Source organism: Octodon degus, unplaced genomic scaffold, assembly GCF_000260255.1.
Source record: "Octodon degus isolate 3935 unplaced genomic scaffold, OctDeg1.0 scaffold00211, whole genome shotgun sequence".
NCBI classification, from domain to species: domain Eukaryota; kingdom Metazoa; phylum Chordata; class Mammalia; order Rodentia; family Octodontidae; genus Octodon; species Octodon degus.
The window spans coordinates 920,090-938,737 of NW_004524787.1; the positions used below are offsets into that span (position 1 = coordinate 920,090).

Genomic DNA, 18,648 nt, shown 5'->3' on the forward strand with positions numbered 1-18,648 from the left:
AATAAAAGAAAAAAGAGAGTTAGGATAGATGTACAGCTAATTTCTCTTAGTTCACTGAAAATAAGAGTTTGTAGTAATGTTCTTTAGATAAGATATTATGTCTGCATCTTGTCCTCTGAATAACTCCTATGAAGACAACTATATGCCTTGTATTAATTATTGTAATGATCCTACTAATCTGTTTTGAATATGTTTCATTGTCATTTTATCTTTTTTCACATTAAAATGAATAAAAAATTAAAAAGTAAATCACAAAGAACAGAGCAGAAATTAATGCAGTTGAGACTAATCAACTGATGAATCAATGACTAGATATTTGGAAAGATTAAGAGAAATATAAAAAAATTGTTAGCCAACCTTATAAAAGTAAAGAGCAAAATTCATAGAATTAGAAATGAAGAGGGTGAAACAACTATGTTTTGTGCAGAAATTCATATCATTGGTAGTTAGTTGGAAAGCCAATAATCTCAAAAATGTAAACTTCAAAAAATATTCTTATCATACATATGAACTAGCAAAAAAAGTATCAAGAACATAAAACAATACTGAATAATCCAATATAAGTTGATAAGATACTGGCAAACAGAATGCAGCAAAACATCAAAAAGATTACACACCATGTCATAGTTGTATTCCTAGCCAGGATTCAGGGATTGCTCAGCATACATAAATTAACAAATGTAGTAAATCACATTAGCAGAATCAAAGAGAAAGACAGCATGATAATAATCATAACAGGACCATAACAATAGATGCAGATAAATAATTTGATAAAATCCAACATTGATTGATAAAAACCTAAAGAGAATTGAAATAAGGCTTTATCTCTATCTGATAAAGTCATCTATAGGAAATTAATATCCAACATCATACTAAATGGAAAAATCCATAAAACTTTCCATATAGAATGAGGAAGGAGATAGAGATCCCCACTAAAACCACACCTGCTCAATACAGTTACTGAATCAGTAAGCATAACAACTATACAAGAAATATAAATAAAAAGAAGATGGCTAAGGAGAAAGTATATATTTCATTATTTTCTGAAGTCAGGCTCTATATTGATGAGACAAAAGCCCTCCAAAATACACTTAGAATTTATAGCACCATGCAAAGTAATCAGTCAAAAATTAATAGCATGCCTGTACACTGATATCAAACTAGTCAACAGATAATTTAGGGAAACACAACCTTACAAAATAGCATCAAAATAATGAAATACATAGCAATTAACATAACTAAACAAAAGAAAAAAATTACACTGAAAATCATATTATGAAAAGTATGAAAGAAAGTTCAATAAATACATTTTAAAATGGAAAAATATCCCTTGTTCCTGAAGAGAAGATAGCTATACCTCCAAAACTAACTAGCTAACTAACTCTCTCTCTCTCTCTCTTTGTCTCTTTCTCTCTTTCCGTCTATATCTATCTATAATCTATCTGTATATCTCTTGTTAATAGCAATAAATATTCCAATAGAATTCCTCTCAGAATGAGAAAATATTTTAAAATTTAAATGGAACAAGGAAAGACCTGCAACAACAAAATTAATTCTAATCAACATGGGCAAGGCTGTGAGCATCATAATACCAGACTTGAAGTTATACTACAAAGATACAGTGATTAAAAAATCATCACATTGAGGATAATCAAAAATAAATTGACACAAAAGACATAGTACAGGAGAATGGCATACTGGAAACAAAAACAACTCGATGCACACTCAACTGCCTTCTCTTTGCCAAAGTAGCCTTCAATGGAGACAGCATAGCATTTTTAACAAGTGGTCATGTAAAGCAGGTTATTCATGTGGCAAAGATTGATTCTGGACAAATGTCTCTCAATGTATACTAATCTAAAACTGAAATGGATCAAATAGATAAATATTAAAATAAAATAATCAATCTTCTGGAAAATAGAATAAGTAAAACTCTTGAAGACACAGGAAAGGCAAATACTTTCTAAACAAAAGTCTGGTTACGAAGGCTAGGGATATATCCCAGAGGCATAAGAGCATTACTTGCAAACATAAGGTCCCAAGTTTGATACCCAGAACTGCGAAGTGAAAAGTCAGTTATGAAATAAATATTAAGAATCAACAAATGAGATTAAAACAAAATTAAAAGCTTCCACACTGCAAATAATCCACCAAAATTAAAGAGTCAATCTAGAAAATCTGAAAAAGTTTTTCCAGTTACTCTTCTGAGAGAGAACTACTCTCTAGAACATATAAAGTACTCAAAATATTAGACCTCATGAATTTGAAAACCCAAACCAATAATGGACATCTAAAATTAGCGACACTTCTCAGATGAAGAAAGATAATCACAAGGATGGGAGACGGGGAGACACCTCAGTGGTCTAAGCACACATCAGGCAAGGACAAGGACCGAGCAAGTACAGGGGTTCGATTCTTTGACACAACATGCCACACTGTCCTGGAAAGGCATGACCCCCCAGCCACTGAAACCCTGCATGGAGTGAGACGTCTACCAAATAAATAAAATAAATAGAGACTGGGCTTGGTGGCATGCACCTGTAATCCCAGCCCTTGGGGGGCTGTAAATAGGTGGATCAGTATGAGTCTGATCTAGTAGTGAGACCCTGAACACCCTGTAGACCTATCCTTAAAATACAAAAAAAAGGATAAGTACATGCAAAAGTGTTCAGCATCATTTGCCATTTGAGAAATGCAAATTAAAAACAATGAGACTTAATCAAATAGCTAGTACGAAGTAATCAACCAAAAATCAATTCTAGCCAGGATGAAAGAAAAAGTGGAACTGTCTGTATTGTTGGGTGTGTAAATTGGTATAAGAATGGTAGAAATGAACATAGAGCCAGATCCACCAAACCTCAGGTCCTGAGAATGTGTTGGAGAGCTTCTGTGCTGTCCTTCAAACGACAGACCAAGCCCAGGCCCACTGCACAAGAGAGACCTTTCCCCACATTCTCTGGACCTCAACCATCCCTCCAAAGTCAGCCAAACTCCACCATGTGAGTGAGAAAAAACAACATGCTCTTGCGAGCCTTACAGATCCACCAAAGCCCAGGGCCAGTGAGTGTGTGGGAGAGCTTCTGCACTCTCCTGCCCCCTGATAACCTTCCACACACAGCTCAGGCCTGGCATACAGGCCTGGAGTGAAACTCTGCAGCTGAAGTCCCTGCAGTGAGACTAGGGTCAAAAACATGCAGCTAATCGAAGAGCAGAACATTTGGCTAGAGGAGGCAGAGCAGGCTCACCTCCAAGGGCAGCAGCAGGAAGGAGATGATCACAGTAGCCAGACCCAAGCTAGGTAAAACTGGATGAATTAGAAATTGGTATATTGGCACCTGAATTTTAGTAGGTGCTAAAGTTACAACTGCACCAAACCTCTACACCAAAGTTCAGTAGACAGTGCTATATAAAATGACAAAGAGGAGCAAAATGCAATCTCAGGTCTTGAGCTCACCCAAAACAAGTGCAGAGGACAGTAGCACAGAAAAAAAATGGCCAAATTAATAGCGTCTGACCATATACAACCTTGTAGCAGGGCAGTCCCACAACATTCCTTTTCCTGTCTCCTGCCTTCATTCACCAGCCCCATTTTTAAACAATCATCTACCCGAGAGACAGCATGGCAGCAACTGGCATGTCATAACAAGCAGCCCATATTCAGCCCATAATCAGAAGACCGGAATGACAGGCACTCCAAGCATGAATCTACAATTCTAAATTGCCATCTTCAGTGCAATTGCTTAGTTCACAGGTGTCCGTATATATAGTAAGTCAGGGTGAAAATTGTTCCAATTAACTGCTAGATTCAAAAATCTTCTGAAGATTCTCAAGAACATTGCCTTTCCCATCTTCTACATATAACTATATGGCTTGCCACTGTCATATTTCCTAGCTCTTCTCCTTACACTCTTTTCATTGTCTAGTCCTCAAGTTCTTGCTTTCCTTTTAGTTGTATTGTACCTGTCTCTTTGTATTTCTTCTTTGAGTTCTTATACTAGGGAAACTATACTATATTTACACATGTGTGTCTGGTTTATTTCACTTATGAGAATATCTTCAAGGGGCATGCACTTCAATATAAAGGCCTCGAGTTTGTCATTTTTTATAGCTGAATAATATTCCATTGTATAAAAATACCACATCTTTTCCTCCATTCCTCAGGTGATGGCCATCTTGGTTGTTTTCAAGGCTTGGCTATCAAAAATTGTACTGCTATAAACATAGGCACACATATATCACTATGATATGGCATTTTCAGATCCTCTGGGAAAATTCCCAGCAGAGTAATATCCACTTATGTAAGGGTTTTTTTCTGGTTTATTTTGTCATTTATTTCCAATTTCTTTGCACTGTGGTCAGATAATGTGCATGGGACAATTTCTCTTTTCCTACATATATTTAAGCATGACTTATGGACCAGTATGTGGTCTATTTTAGAAAATGACCCATGTGCAGCTGAGAAAAATGTGTATTCAGCTGTGTTTGGGTGCAACACTCTGTATATGTCCACCAAGTCCATTTGTTTCAAACTCTGGTTCAGTTCTGTTATTTCTTTGCTAAGTTTTTGTTTGGTTGACCTATGTTTTGGAGATAAGGGTGTGCTAAGGTATCCTGTTAAAATTATGGTATTGGATATTAGATTTTTCATGTCCATTAAGATTTGCTTTATATAGTTGGTTGCTCCCATATTTGGTGCATACATATTTATGAGTGTTACCACTTCCTCTTGAATTTTTCCCTGAACCAGTATGTAGTCGCCTTCTTTATTTCATTTGCTCAATCTTGGTTTGAAATTGAGACTGTCTGAGAATAAGATTGCTACCCCTGCTATTTTCTGAGGTGCTGGGACATGTAGTATTTTGTACTATCCTTTGACTTTCATCCTATGAATGTCTTTATGAGTTAAACGTGTTTCTTGTATACAGCATATTGCTGGATTTTGTTTCCTAATCCACTGTGCCCGTCTATTTCTCTTAATTGGTGAATTGAGTCCATTTACATCGATTGTTATTATTGAGATGTATTGACTTATGATTGACATGTTATTTACCTGTTGTTGTTTACTCCTTTTTCTCCTGTGTTTACTTGCTTGCCTTATTTAGTTGTTTGCTTCAGATCTCATTCGTGGAGTTTTGATTGTTTTCTTCCCTTTCTAGAACATCTTTCAATAACCTGTGTAGGGTTGGTTTTGTCATCATGTAATTCTTTAGCTGTTCTTTGTCATGAAAGTTTTTCACTTCTCCATTAAACTTAAAAGAGGTTTTGCAGGGTATAGTAGTCTGGGATGGAATTTATTTTCATAGAGGACTTGAAGTACTTTGCTCCATGCTCTTCTTGCCTTCATGGTTTGCGAAGAGAAGTCGGTCGTAATTCTGATAGGTTTTCCTTTGAACGTGATCTGCTTCTTTTCTCTAGCGGCTTTCAGTAGATTATTCTTGTGCTGAACTTCTGGGATCTTGACTATTATATATCTCAGTGTGTTTTTCATTGGGTTGAGGTTACTTGGCGTTCTGTATGCTTCAGTTACCTGAATGTCAGATTGTTTCCTCATATTTGGGAAATTTTCTGCTATTACTTCTGCCCATATTTTTAATGTCATTTGTATTGACTCCTTCTTTCTTATTGATGCCTATTAGTCTCACTTTGTTCATCTTTGCTTAATCTTCCAGGTGATGGACTATTCTTTCCTGCATCCTAGTTGTTTTAAGAGATCTTTTCTTACCTTTTCACTAGCTGCACCAGCATCTTCAAGATCTGAAACTCTTCCTTCACTTTCACTCAAATGGTTTTGCAAGCTTGTGATTTAGATTTTAAGTTCCTCTATATCTCTTTGACTGTTTCTTGTGATGTCTTTGTTTCCTGTATTGTTCATTCAAGGAATCCATCATTTTTCTAATCTCCTCTATAATTTTTATCAATGTCTTCTTTAGAAGCAGTTGTTAATTCTTTTGCCACAGAGTTTATTTTCAGATTGGGTTTCCTCCCTATGTTTTTCTATTTGAGTCTTTACTTCAGATGGTGTGAGTTCTGATAATTCCTTTTCTATTTCAGAAAATAATTCCACTCTGAGTTCCTCTGTATCTTTCTGCTGTTGCTTATTTACTTTGGGCGCTACTAATTCATACATTTCACCTGAGCTAGTGTCCTCTGTACTTGTTCTGGGTGGGCTTTTGTTTTCCCCCATATGTTTCTGCATTTAATTCTTTTACTATAAATGCTATTAATTCAAGGATTGTTTTTTCTTTTCCAATTTTAGTTCCTCTATACCTTTCTGCAGCTGTTTCTTTATTTCCAAAGCTGTTTTCATTGATTTTACCTGTGTGATTCCCAGTTTGTTCTGTGTTAGTGTCTCCTGCACTTGTTATGGGTGGGCTTGGTGTTTGAGATTGCATTTTGCTCCTTCTCATTGTCACTTTGTGTAGCACTGTCTTCTGAGCATTGTTGTAGAACTTTGGTGCAGTAATAAGCTTAGCACCTACCAAAATTCAGGTGAAGATTTACAAAGTTTGAATTTATCCAGCTGTGCCTGGCTTGTGTCTGGCTGCTGTTCTCAGCTCCTTCCCATTGGAACCCTTGTGTGTAAACCTGTTGTGTTGTGCCCCTCTCTCAAGATGTTCTGTTCCTGGGCTAGCAGGATGATTCTGTCCTCTACTCTCTCTCTGCAGGGACTGCATCTGAATAGTTTCACACCAGGCTTGTATGCCAGGCCTGAGCTTAATCTGAAGGAACAACTTGGAGTAGCGAGGAGAGGAAGCTCTCCCACACACTCATGGGCCTGGGCTAGTGCTGGTTCTGGGGATCCTGAGAATGCCGCAGTAGTTCTCACTCACTGGGTGGGAGTGTGCGTGACTGCGGAGTGGTGGCTGGGATCCCAAGGGGGTGGAAGAAAGTCTCACCCACTCTGTGCCTGGGCTTGGACTGGACAGGTTCCACCTGTGCATGGTAGCCTGAAGCTCTCCCACACACTCACCGGGCCTAGGCTATGGCTGGATCTGGAAAGTCATTTTAGAAAAAGGACACATACACAGGCTCTGCATCAAATGAGACAAAGAGGAACTATGCCCACCCAGGAGGACACATATAAAAGTCATGTCCTGTCTTAGTGTTCTTGCAGGTCTCCTTCAGGACCCTAAACATGAGACACAGTGGAGACAGCTGACTTCTGGGTCACACCAAAAAGAGCATTCTCCAAAAGCAGCATGATTTTTTTTTTCTGTATTTTAGGCAAGGGTCAGCATGGTGTTCAGAGTCTCACTAGAAGATCAGACTCATAGTGTGTCTCCTGTTTACAGCCTCAAAAGTGCTGAGATTGCAGGTGCAGGCCACCACACCCAGGCTCAATTGCCATCACAGTGAGCCCCGAGGGCAGGGCTGGCACAGCAGGCCCTGGGATCAAACCCCTGGCCCCTGTTCCTGCTTTGGGCACTTTAATCCACTAAGATATTTGGCCAGCCTCAAAAGCAGCACACTAATGGGACCAAAACACATTTTGAGTGAGGGAGGATATCAACTTTTTCTCCTACGTCTAGTTATCACTTAGATGCATAAGAGAAGTTGTAGATTTTAAAACACTTATTGTAATATACTAGGTAATCATGCTCAGGCTGTTAACTGTCCCTTGTAGAACTTGGACAAACAGTTGCTACTCTGTCAGCTAGTAAATGCTCCGAGAGCAGCTGTCAGTCTTTGAAGCAGAGGACAGATTTCTCCAGCCATTCTTTGGTGAATGCCCATTGAAGCCAATGGCTTATGGAATGTTGACCAGAGAAACCACTGTATTCCTGTCTTGGGATTGAGATCTGGTTGTGTGATTCAATAGAAACTGAGAACACCTGAGGGGTCATGGCCATACCAGAAGGTACTGTGGTGAAAACTGCCTCTTGACCACTGAAAGGTCGTCACTTACCTATTATACCTGATCCTTTCAGTAGAACAAGTTAATGAATCACTCCTTCAGAAATTAGGCTTAAATAGCTTGCAATAGTTTGCATTTTCCAGTGGCTACTGGGTATAATGATTTACACATGTAACTTACATGTTTAAGAGTAAGAAAAGAGATTTTTTTCAGCCTTAAAATATTTTTACCAACATGTAAAATGTGATGGTAGGCAATATATATATAAGTCTCATCTGTGAGCTTCAAATTTAAATCTTGTCCAGTTGTTAAAAATGTTTACCTAGGTTATTGAATGGAAAATACAAGTGTCTGGAGACTTGGCTCAGTGCATGGGGCGGATTCCCACCAGTCAATTGTTATATCTGTCTCTAAAAGTGACTTCTGTAGCCTGAGAAGTACTCTACTTTCAACTCACATTTTTATATGATAGTTATGCTTCCTTCTGCAGACATTCTGGTAACCAGACCAATTGTAACTTATATTCACAAATATTCAATAAGAATATGTGAAGGATTTGTGAGATGTTTCAGGAAATAGGAATCACACACTGGTTTGAGGGTGGATAGGCCAGTGGGATCTTGTCTCCCTTATCTCCAACAGGAACATTCACCTGCTCTGGAGAGGGCTAAGCAGGGACACGTAGGTGGAGAAATCAATTAGAAAGTAGGTGGGGATGCCCAAAATGGTAATTTCTATTGAATTCCAGGATATTTCACAGTCAAAATCTCTTACTCCTTTAGAGTATTTCATTAGGTACTGGGAGATGTTTGATCCTTACACACTAAAAAAAAGCCATTTAATCCAAATGGAATGCCAATGGAAATATCAATTATGACACTATTTTAATAGAAAGATGCTATAAAAAGCAAAATGGTAAAAAAGTCTTATGTTCAAATTTTTTTTTGCTTTGAAAAGGTTATTGTTATTTAATAACAATAACAATATTGTAATTGTTCTTTTGAAATGTAGATGTGAGCAACAGGAGAAATAGGCAATTCAGCCTCACCCACCATTATTGAAAGTAAGGTTTCCCCTATTTGGCTATTCCAAAGGGTGAGGTTCTAGACAAGTTAAATTCCAGGCCTCTAGAGGGCTATACCCATCCGCAGTTGGGTTTACGCAAGCTCCTCAAGGACAATACCCTTTAAAGAAACAAAAAGACAGTTTGGAACTTCCAGAGTTCATGTGCTTTTTTCTCTATGACCTAAAACAGATAAAGTTAGATCTTACAAATTTTTAGATGACCCTGACAATTGCATTGATGTCTTTAGACTATTTACTCAGATTTATAAACCAGATTGAAAGGAGTCAGACCACTCATCACCTAATAGCCAGGCAGGAGACTGGAAAAGATATTTTCAAGTGTGCATGCTTGAAGGTCTAAGAACTGGCACCAAGCCTTCTAGTTATTTTAAATTTTAGCTGTTTACCATAAGAAAGATAAACACCCTTCAGCTTTCTTAGAATGTTTAATAGAGGGACAGACTATTCTTACAGATGAATTCATTATATAGTCATCTTCAAATATTAGAAAAAAGCTATAAAAGATAGCTTTGCTCTAGATAACTAGCTCAATATTTTAGTAAAATGTGCTTCCTTAGTGTCCGATACTCAGGACTGGGAGAACACCAGGGAGAGAAAGCAAAGAAATCAAAAAGAGCTGCCTTTGTTATAGTCTTCAAAACAGATCATAAGTCTGATTCTCGGGGCTCAAAGAAGAACTCAACCACATGAGGTTCATCTGATGAGGTTCACCTTCTACTACTCTCAGAAGCCAGACCACCAAAATTGGAACTGCCTTAAGAGGTTCACAATCCATGCCCTGACTGCCAAGGTAGCCACTAGAAAGTGAGACTGCACTATGAGGTGGAGATCCCAGAGCTCAGAATCAGCTTCCCAGGTGGTCCAGTAAGAAAAAAGGGCCTGGGGCCAGCCTCCTCTCTCAGGCCAGATGTTATCTCCACCTGTCACCTGAAAGGTGGTGCCCTGGATAATCATGACTATAGAGTGAAAGGAAACCCAACCTATTGCTGGACATAGGCACAGGTCTCCTTGTCCTTCTCCAACCCTGACTTTCCTTCCACACATTGTACCTCAATAGAAACAGACTTTAGACGACATCTTGCTTCAGTTGTCACTGAGATACTATACTATATTCCAGCTGCTAAATAATCAAACTAATGCTGACTAGTTTTTACAAATATAATATATATTGTTGTTCACGTACAAGACTTAAAAAGTATTTCACTAGTTAAGAAGATTCAAAAAAACAGATAAAATTCTGCTAATAAAAATGTCTAGAAACACTGACTGTACCATGCTAAATAGCTTTGGGCTATGTATAGAGCCAGGCGTTGTCTTTGGAACATAAAACTCAGAGCCATGGTGTTAAAAGGAATAATCCCTTGGTAGCTCCCCTTGTTTACAATGGAGTCCTTAAAAGTAAAATGTTATACCTTGTCCAGTAGGCTGCAGATTTCTGACACAAGCACAGAAGTTAGAAGGGTTTGCAGGAATAATTTGGCTCAGGTGATAGAAATTGCTCAGAATGTGTTTCATACTAGATAATACACAGAATAAAAATATAGACAGAAAATGAAAATAGTGATACCAGCAGCTTACAAGCATGAAAGTCAGTCTGGAAACAGGGAAAAAGTTATGCTTCCCTGGATTCAGACAGAGAGAAGGGACATTTCAGGCAAAAAATATCTGAAGCTGGTAGAGAGGGGGTAAAAAGTGCTCATGATAGAATCAGAGAAAGTTTCAGATTGATAAGATTATAGATGTTTGCCACTCAGCCCAAGGGAATGCATGTTAACTACCAATATAAGGAAAAAACTTGTTAAAATTTTAATAAATACTCATAATATTTGTCAGTAGTTACCCTGACAGTAGGCCCACTTGCCAACTAGAGAGTACTCAGTGTTTTCCCTAGGTCTTACAGTTCATGTGCACTAAATAACAAAAGAGTTGGTGAGATATAAAAGGTCAATTCATTTGTCACAAATCCACATGGCTGATACTGACAAAGGATCTACAAACTTCTGTACAGGGTATCAGGATAAGTCCAAAGGGGATTTGACTGACCTTATCAGATATAAAAGCTACATTTCCTGTTATATAGTTATTGCTTTATCTTTGTCTAAATTATCCAGCAGAAAATTATAAAAATGAAGTATAAATAGTAAAACCATATTAATATGCTGAGCTCTATAAGGCTCAAGTTAACAACTTCTGACATTGCCAGTCTTGCAACAAACCCACTACTATTGTGGACTATTGTACTATATTGGAATATTTTGCTGAATTCACACACCTGTGATATTTAAATGACCCAACTAAACAAAAAAGGGGGATACAATTGAACGACCATTTTGCATCTGTGTATTCAAAATAATTAGGATAAATATACAGCTACATTCTCTTAATGCAATGAATAGAAAGATTTGTTCTAATAGTGTTTGTAAATAGGATACCATGTCTGCATCTTGTACTTTGGACAACCAGTAAGGCAACAATATTATTATTATGAAAAAAATGAGATAATACCCAATGGCCATGGAAGATAAAAAAGAGATTAACCCCCAAGCTTAAGAGATCTCTGCTAATGAAACTACAAAAAAGTTTTAATTAGTCTTTTTACAATTACAAACTTGAAAAAGGTTAATTACCTTCCAGATCTTTCTGTTAATGTCACAATATCTTTTCAAAACATTAGATATCAAATCAATGGTATGGGAGATGCTGAGGTCCTCTGGACTCTATTTTTATCATCTTTGTGGAGGACATTACTGTTTCTTTGGTGAAAATCATCTTTCACTATATTCATAATTATCCTGTTGATGTGATTGTTTGACCCATGCATGATTGTTTCTTTGGTTTTGTATTCTCCAGATTTAAAGCTATTCTCCTGACCCAAGATAATAATGCCTGGTGTCTCTTGAGGGCCTTTAGACAGAACTTCTGAAGAATATATCTGAGTTCCATTTCACAACTACCACCCATTTCAGCCTGAATAAGCCAGAGTGGTCATCAACCATGATTCCATCATGACAATTTGGGTTACTTCTTCAGAGGGCAGAATGTTGCAGGCAGTCGAATTAGATAGAAATATTATAGGCAGTCAGACAAGGCTGGGCTCTCAAGGAGACAGCATGGTAGACAAGATAGGTTTGCAACTGTGAGAGAGATGGATGCCCCTGCTATAGGCCAGACCTAAAGACCAAATGTCGAACAAATGCTTACCTCTCTAAAAATCAGCATCTGGTACTGATCATCACCTTGAGGAAGCCAGGAAGAGTCACTAATCCAAATATTACTGGCTAGCTATTGGACAAAGTCCTGTTCTACATTCATGCCCTCTTCATATGTGACTCACTTCCCCATTTTGCCCTGAACTTAATCAATTTTACCTAAGCAATAAATGATGCTGGTAATCTCATTGGTTGACTATAGTTTTGTCCCACCTCATGCCCAACTAAGTGAATTCCCATGTTCTCTACCTCAGACTCACATGATTTTATTCTATAAAATTCTCTGGGAAAGACAGCTTCATAGGGACCAACAACTGGGGCACCCCTCCTGTTCCTTTCTGGGACAAGAGCTTTCATTCCCCAGTAAATATATTTTGCTCAGAACCTCTATTTGTTCCTAAAATTTATTCTTTGGTTTCAGAGAACACGAACTCATCCCAGTTACCTTTCAGATTGGGAGTTTCATTTTCCCCTATATCACTTGGAGGTCACCCACAAGGATCATTTTTGCCCTTTGTCAGTATGAAGAAACAAATCAATATACAAATGATTGAAAACTATTGAGTACAAAACAATTACATTGAAGAAACTATCCCCCCATGACATAACATTGACAGAATCCCTTATGTACAATGGGACACTATCTTACATGTTTTCATAGAAAATAAAATAAACAATTTTTAAAAAATCTATTAGAATTATAGAACATTTTTCAAGAGAAACTAAAGCCTAAGAGCGAAGTGGTTTGAACTCTAAAGGAAACAACTTTCAAACCATAATTATATATCCAAAAAAAAAATCTTTAAAGATATATGAAGAAATAAGGGCATTTTGTGACAAGAAAACCTTTCAAAATTCACAAACATGAAAAAATATGCCCAAAAATAGAAGTCAACAAAGTTAAAAAAGTTAAAATGTCTGATCAGAGAAATATATTAAACAACATGAGTAGTGAAAATCAGTGGGCGAAATAAAGGTGTTAACAATGGAAAATGACATCAGTGAATGTAAGAAGTTTACAGATTTCAGTAAAAGCTTTCAGTTAAAATAGCCTCATGTCCCCAAATGAAAAACACAAGTTGGACCAGAGGATGAAAAACACAAACCCCAACCAAGTTCTTCAATTTCCTGCTTCTCTCTCAGGTGACCTTCGTTGACTGACCCGCTGGTTCAGGACAAGTGGCACCCAGCAATGGGGCACCTGGTATGGAGGATACAGCGACAGCACTGTCCAAGAGAGCCGGCAAGAGAAATTTGGCAAAAGAGAAAGTAAAAGAGGCAAAAGAGAGAATAAAAGAGGCCTGCACCACAGTTGCCTGCTGCGACGTCTGAACATTGGTAAGCGGATGGCACCCCTTTCCCCTTCCCTTCGGCAAGGGACAAGCATTAAGTGAACATGAGGTATTTGTAGAAAGTTTGAGCAAAGCATTAAAGGTACGAGGAGTAAAGGTTAAAATTAAGAATTTGTGTCAATATTTTGGATATATTAAACAAGTTTGCCCATGGTTCCCTATTGAAGGAACTATTGATCAGAGGCGATAGAAAAGGGTTGGTGATGCCCTTAAGGATTATTATGAGACTTTTAGACCTGTTATGGCCTTTTCCTACTGGAATTTAATTGATGAAATCTTATCCCAGAGACACTGTGACCTGGTTGTTGCTAATGTGATTAAAAAAGGGTGAAAATATACTACAAGGACAAAAATGTAAAACTCATCTTGAAATTGAAACCAGGAAGCCAGATTTATGTTGAGAATAAAGAGCAAGGAGCCCAGCAGGAGGATTTAAAATGTTGTGAACTTGGCCAGAAAGAAAGCACCAAGAAAGCTGTAGACTGCAAAGATGGAGCTGAGAGAATCTCATAGAGAAGGAGTATCTCCATTTCCGGGAAGGAACCTGAGAATGGGAAGGCTGGCCTGAGGGTATCACAGGAGGAGGCAGGTCTCCACCCTTTACAGCCTTAGAACTGCTAAGGTCAGGGACTTTGCCTTGAGGGGAAAGCCACAAGACCCCTGCTCCAGAATGGCAGCAGCGGTTGCTCAATACAGAGCCACGGCTCCATACACCACAGCCATTTTAGAAACTGTGGCTGACAATTAGCTTACTCCAGAGGACTGGCAGGCATTAGCCAGAGCCACCATCTCTGGGGGGATTATCTCCTGTGCAATTCTTCCTGTATAGAAGGAAGCTTCCACAATGATAGCTTCACTGTTGATGTAGGATTTGTTACCTTCACCAGCTGCAATCAAATACTTAACTACAGTAGCCCTATTTGCCAAAAAAAAGTGACATGTGCTTGTATGTGGGGGAAATTTAGCCTTCACATATTTACCTACCAACTGGATTGGACTGTGTGTCATGGCAATTTTATTGCCTGATATAGATGTCTTCTCTGGTAATGATCCTGTACCCCTTCCCAGTTTAGATTATGCTATCAGCCACACAAAGAGGGCAGTCCAGTTCATCCCTTTATTAGTGGGGCTAGGAGTCATGGCGGCCATGGGGACAGGCACAGCAAGACTGGGAGTAGCAGTACATTCTTATACCAAATTATCTAATCAGCTGATTGATGATGTTCATACACTGGTACTATCCATAGGTATTATATAACCTCCTTCTCTATGTAAACTCTCAAGAATTCACAAATTAATTGCTTTCTGTACATTACTTGATCTAATTTTGACAGGAACACTGTAGACTTCCTATATGAAAACATATATTCAGAAAGTTTTTGCCTTTTTTTAAATGTATTTGGTTATGGCAGGGTCTCACTACATAGCTCAGACTTGTGGTCATCCTCCTGCTTTCAGCCTTCCCAGTGCTGAGGTTACAGACATCTGACAATACATATAGACTCTGGCCAACCCTGCCCTGGGGGCAGAGCTGACATGGCATGTGATGCTGGGTTTTGAACCATGATTCCTGTGCTTGCCTAAGCTTGCAGATGCTTTATTCCATTCTCTTTGCAGCCAATTTCAGTGTCTTGCTCCAAGACACGCAGATGATGCCATAACTGAAGCTTTAAATTTACATAAATAGGAATAGAAATTCCAAGTGTAAGTGGACTATTGATTTCTAAAATGGTAATGCATATTTAATAAGGATGTTTCTATCTTAATCTCAGAGAATATTATTATTTTCTAGAAGAAACTCTGAATAAATCACAAAAATGGACAAGGTGCATATTTGAGAGACTTCATAACACTAATAACTGAGAAAGAATGAATTGGGTGAAAAATTGAATTAATAAAATTTAGAAGATAAAATAGCCAAGGGAAATAATGTCCCTTTAAATAATTGTCTTCTGTACTAGAATCTCATGAGAAGCCACACATCTTGGAATAAAGTCTAATTTGGCTTTATTATGTGCTGAAGAAGCCAAGGAAGATGTTGGATTCAGTAATAACACACTTCCATAAGAATCGCTTATGTAAAATTCTCAGTGAATTAAATGGTCTTATAGAAAGACTGGTTATTAGTAAACTATCTTCCATGTAACATATTAGCAACTTTTCTGCAATTTGTTTTCAGTCGTCATATGATAAAGCTTATAAACAACAGGGAAGGGAAATTGTTAGTCTTAAATACATCTTCATTTTTTAAGATTACAAAATTCAAGGAATATAATTTAGTACCTGTGTAAGCAAAGTTGAAAGGCCTTGTTAGAGGAACATAATGTTTTGGAGCTACTGTGGGATGTGAAGGATATAATAACACACCATCATCACCTAACATCTCCACTAGGTCTTTGTAGAGACTTTCTTCCACCTTCTTATACTTTTTGCACTTCTCACTGTTGTATTTGAATTTTTCTTCAAACAAAGCCAGTCCTACAGAATGATAACATTCAACAAGCTAAGTTAAAAAAACCTAAGTTAAAAATCTCTATATTTTCTTGTTCTAGCATTACAAATTCATGGTAAAAATTTGAGAAATAAAAGCTAAAAGGAAAATGTTATAACCTTACCACCTATATAGAAAACATATTTGATCATGTAACTTTTGACTCGGTCAAGTCTTTTTATTTAATGCTATGTAGAGAATTTATAATATTTGACACAGAATAATTTATCATTAAAATTTTCACATCATTGAAAACCCATTATATAATTATTGGTATATATTTTCATTGTAAAAATGTACCACATTTTTGTTTTTCTTTAATGATCCTATGAGTTTTTACTCTGTGGGCTATTTAAACAAAATAAATATTTATATGTCTTTTCAGTCACAAAATTCTTAACAAAATGTATAGCAAAATTACACTTTAGAGTATTATTCAATGTACAAAGTTTTCAATGATTTCATTGAAACATCATGAACATACACACATTTAAGCTTATTCTTCACATTAAGCTGATTCATAATTGAACCTTAAAATTAAACAATTACATATTTAAAAATACAATTTGCTCATTTTAAAACACAAAATGCTTTTCATCATCAGGAAAGGAACTTGTAAGTCATGGACTATCAGTGAAATTTCTTGTATAAAATTGTACACAGATATATGACTCTCAATTGAAATGATTACAACATGTTATTACATACGACTTGTTATTATATATAAGTTCTAATATGTCCCTTACTAGAGCTTATACTATGTGTACAATGTACTACTTTTTCCACTTACTATTATTATTCTTATGTCATTTATTTTTATAAAGTTGGCTTTAAATGATTACAGCAGTTCTATACTTATTTTACCGTATTTATACACATAGGATGTTCCTAACTTTTGTTACTGTAAATCATGCTATGATTTTAGCTATAGTTTAAGATATGTTTACTGAACAATCTAATTCCTAGCTAAAACTCCATGTTTGATTTTTCAAGCCAAGCCATAGAAAATTACAAAAGCTCTATCTGGCAAAATCACCAGGAAATGCTTCCCTCTTAAAATGTGGGATGGGTTTCAATCAAAGCAAAGCAGGGACTTTTCCTTTCTTCTCCTTGGGAAAGTAATAAATTTCATAGCACTCAAAGATTCAGTTCCCTTTGGCATGTCACAGATTTGTGCATATTTCCATGTCTATCTAAATCCTCTGGACTCTCCAGTATTTTTTGTGTGTATATGCAGTCAGTGACTGAATCCAGAGTCTTCACAGTAAGCTACATCCACAGCCTGCATTTAATTTATCTCAGACATTGTCTCAATAAGTTACTAATTAATCCTAGCTGATATGTATCTTTGATACTTCTGCCTAAGCCTCTAAGCATGTTAGAATTAGAGGCATGCACCAGCAAAACAAGTTCCTTTGGAGGAATAACATTCCATAAGGCAAACTGGGAGAGAGGGCAGGGATCATCTTTCCTTACACAGTTTTCATTTTTGTTAGAATGACAAAGATTTCACTATTATCTCCATTTGGGCTTGTTATTTTAAATGGTTATCACAAAGTATATTAGTTTAGTTAACTTTCCCGAATAGAGATAAAATACCTGTATCATTTAAAATAAGAAAACATGATTTTTGTCTGAGTGAAACTACTACCAGAAAAGTCTGTAATTGCTTGAAGACATCCAGTCAGTATATTCTTTTTCATTTTTTATGACTAAACATAAGAAAGAGAATATTAGTAGTTGGAATGCCGATCATTTTAAGGAATTTAACTCTACCAGGTATTAGATGTGTGTCCTGAATGCTTCTTGTCCTTAATGCATTAAGAGAACAATTGCCATTTAAAGCACAGGACAATAATTTCTAATAATTGACATCTCTTAAAATCAAACTCTGCATCGATAATAAAGTAACAAGTAGTTTTTACTTACTGGGCTTTAATGTTCCATGATCTCTTTATAAATTTATAAATAAACCAAAAATTACCAACACTTGCAGCACTAGATTACATCGCATGTGCATTAGAAGCACAATCCTTTTAAACTTGAAATATTAGAGAAAAAAGAAGGGCTACAAGGATAGTCAATATTTTGGCCCTAAGCCTTCAAGGTCAGTGAGGACTCAGGACATAAGAGAAGCTGTACTGTAACATCTTGTAACTCAGTGATGTCCCAAATTTTCTGATCAAGCAGATTCTGGGGCCACAGAGCAATGTGATTGATGGTGTAGAGTGTGCCTAAGGAGAGTCACCCAGAGAGAAACATTCTCTCAGGCTTTCACAGAGGGCAAATTGGTCAAGCAATGGCTGTAACACCCCCACATGACTGACACTGAAAAAAGATCTACAAACTGCTGTACATAGTTTCAGGGAAACTCCTGTGGGGAATTGACAAACCTTGTCAGATACAAAAGTTACCTTTTTTGTTATATAGGTCTTGCTTTATCTTGATCGTAACAATCTAGCAGAAAAGTATAAACATGAGGCATAAAAATCAATGCCATATTAATATGCTGAGGTATAAAAGATCCAAGTAAATATCTTCTGAATTTTCCAGTTCCATAGATAACCCACTACTGTTATGGACTATTGGATTATATTGGATGATTTTGGTGAATTCACTTGCTTACAATATTTAATGGGAATGGAATACCCATTA

General features: G+C 37.0%; 1 protein-coding gene across 1 annotated transcript in view; it reads right to left on the reverse strand.

Moving 5' to 3' along the window:
- The window catches only part of Faah2 (fatty acid amide hydrolase 2), a 296,926-nt gene that overhangs the window by 34,986 nt on the left and 243,292 nt on the right, over window positions 1-18,648 (reverse strand). The window contains exon 12 of the mRNA XM_004644818.2: window positions 15,786-15,980. Within this exon, the coding sequence (XP_004644875.1) occupies window positions 15,786-15,980 (195 nt within the window). The remainder of the gene's footprint in view (window positions 1-15,785; window positions 15,981-18,648) is intronic.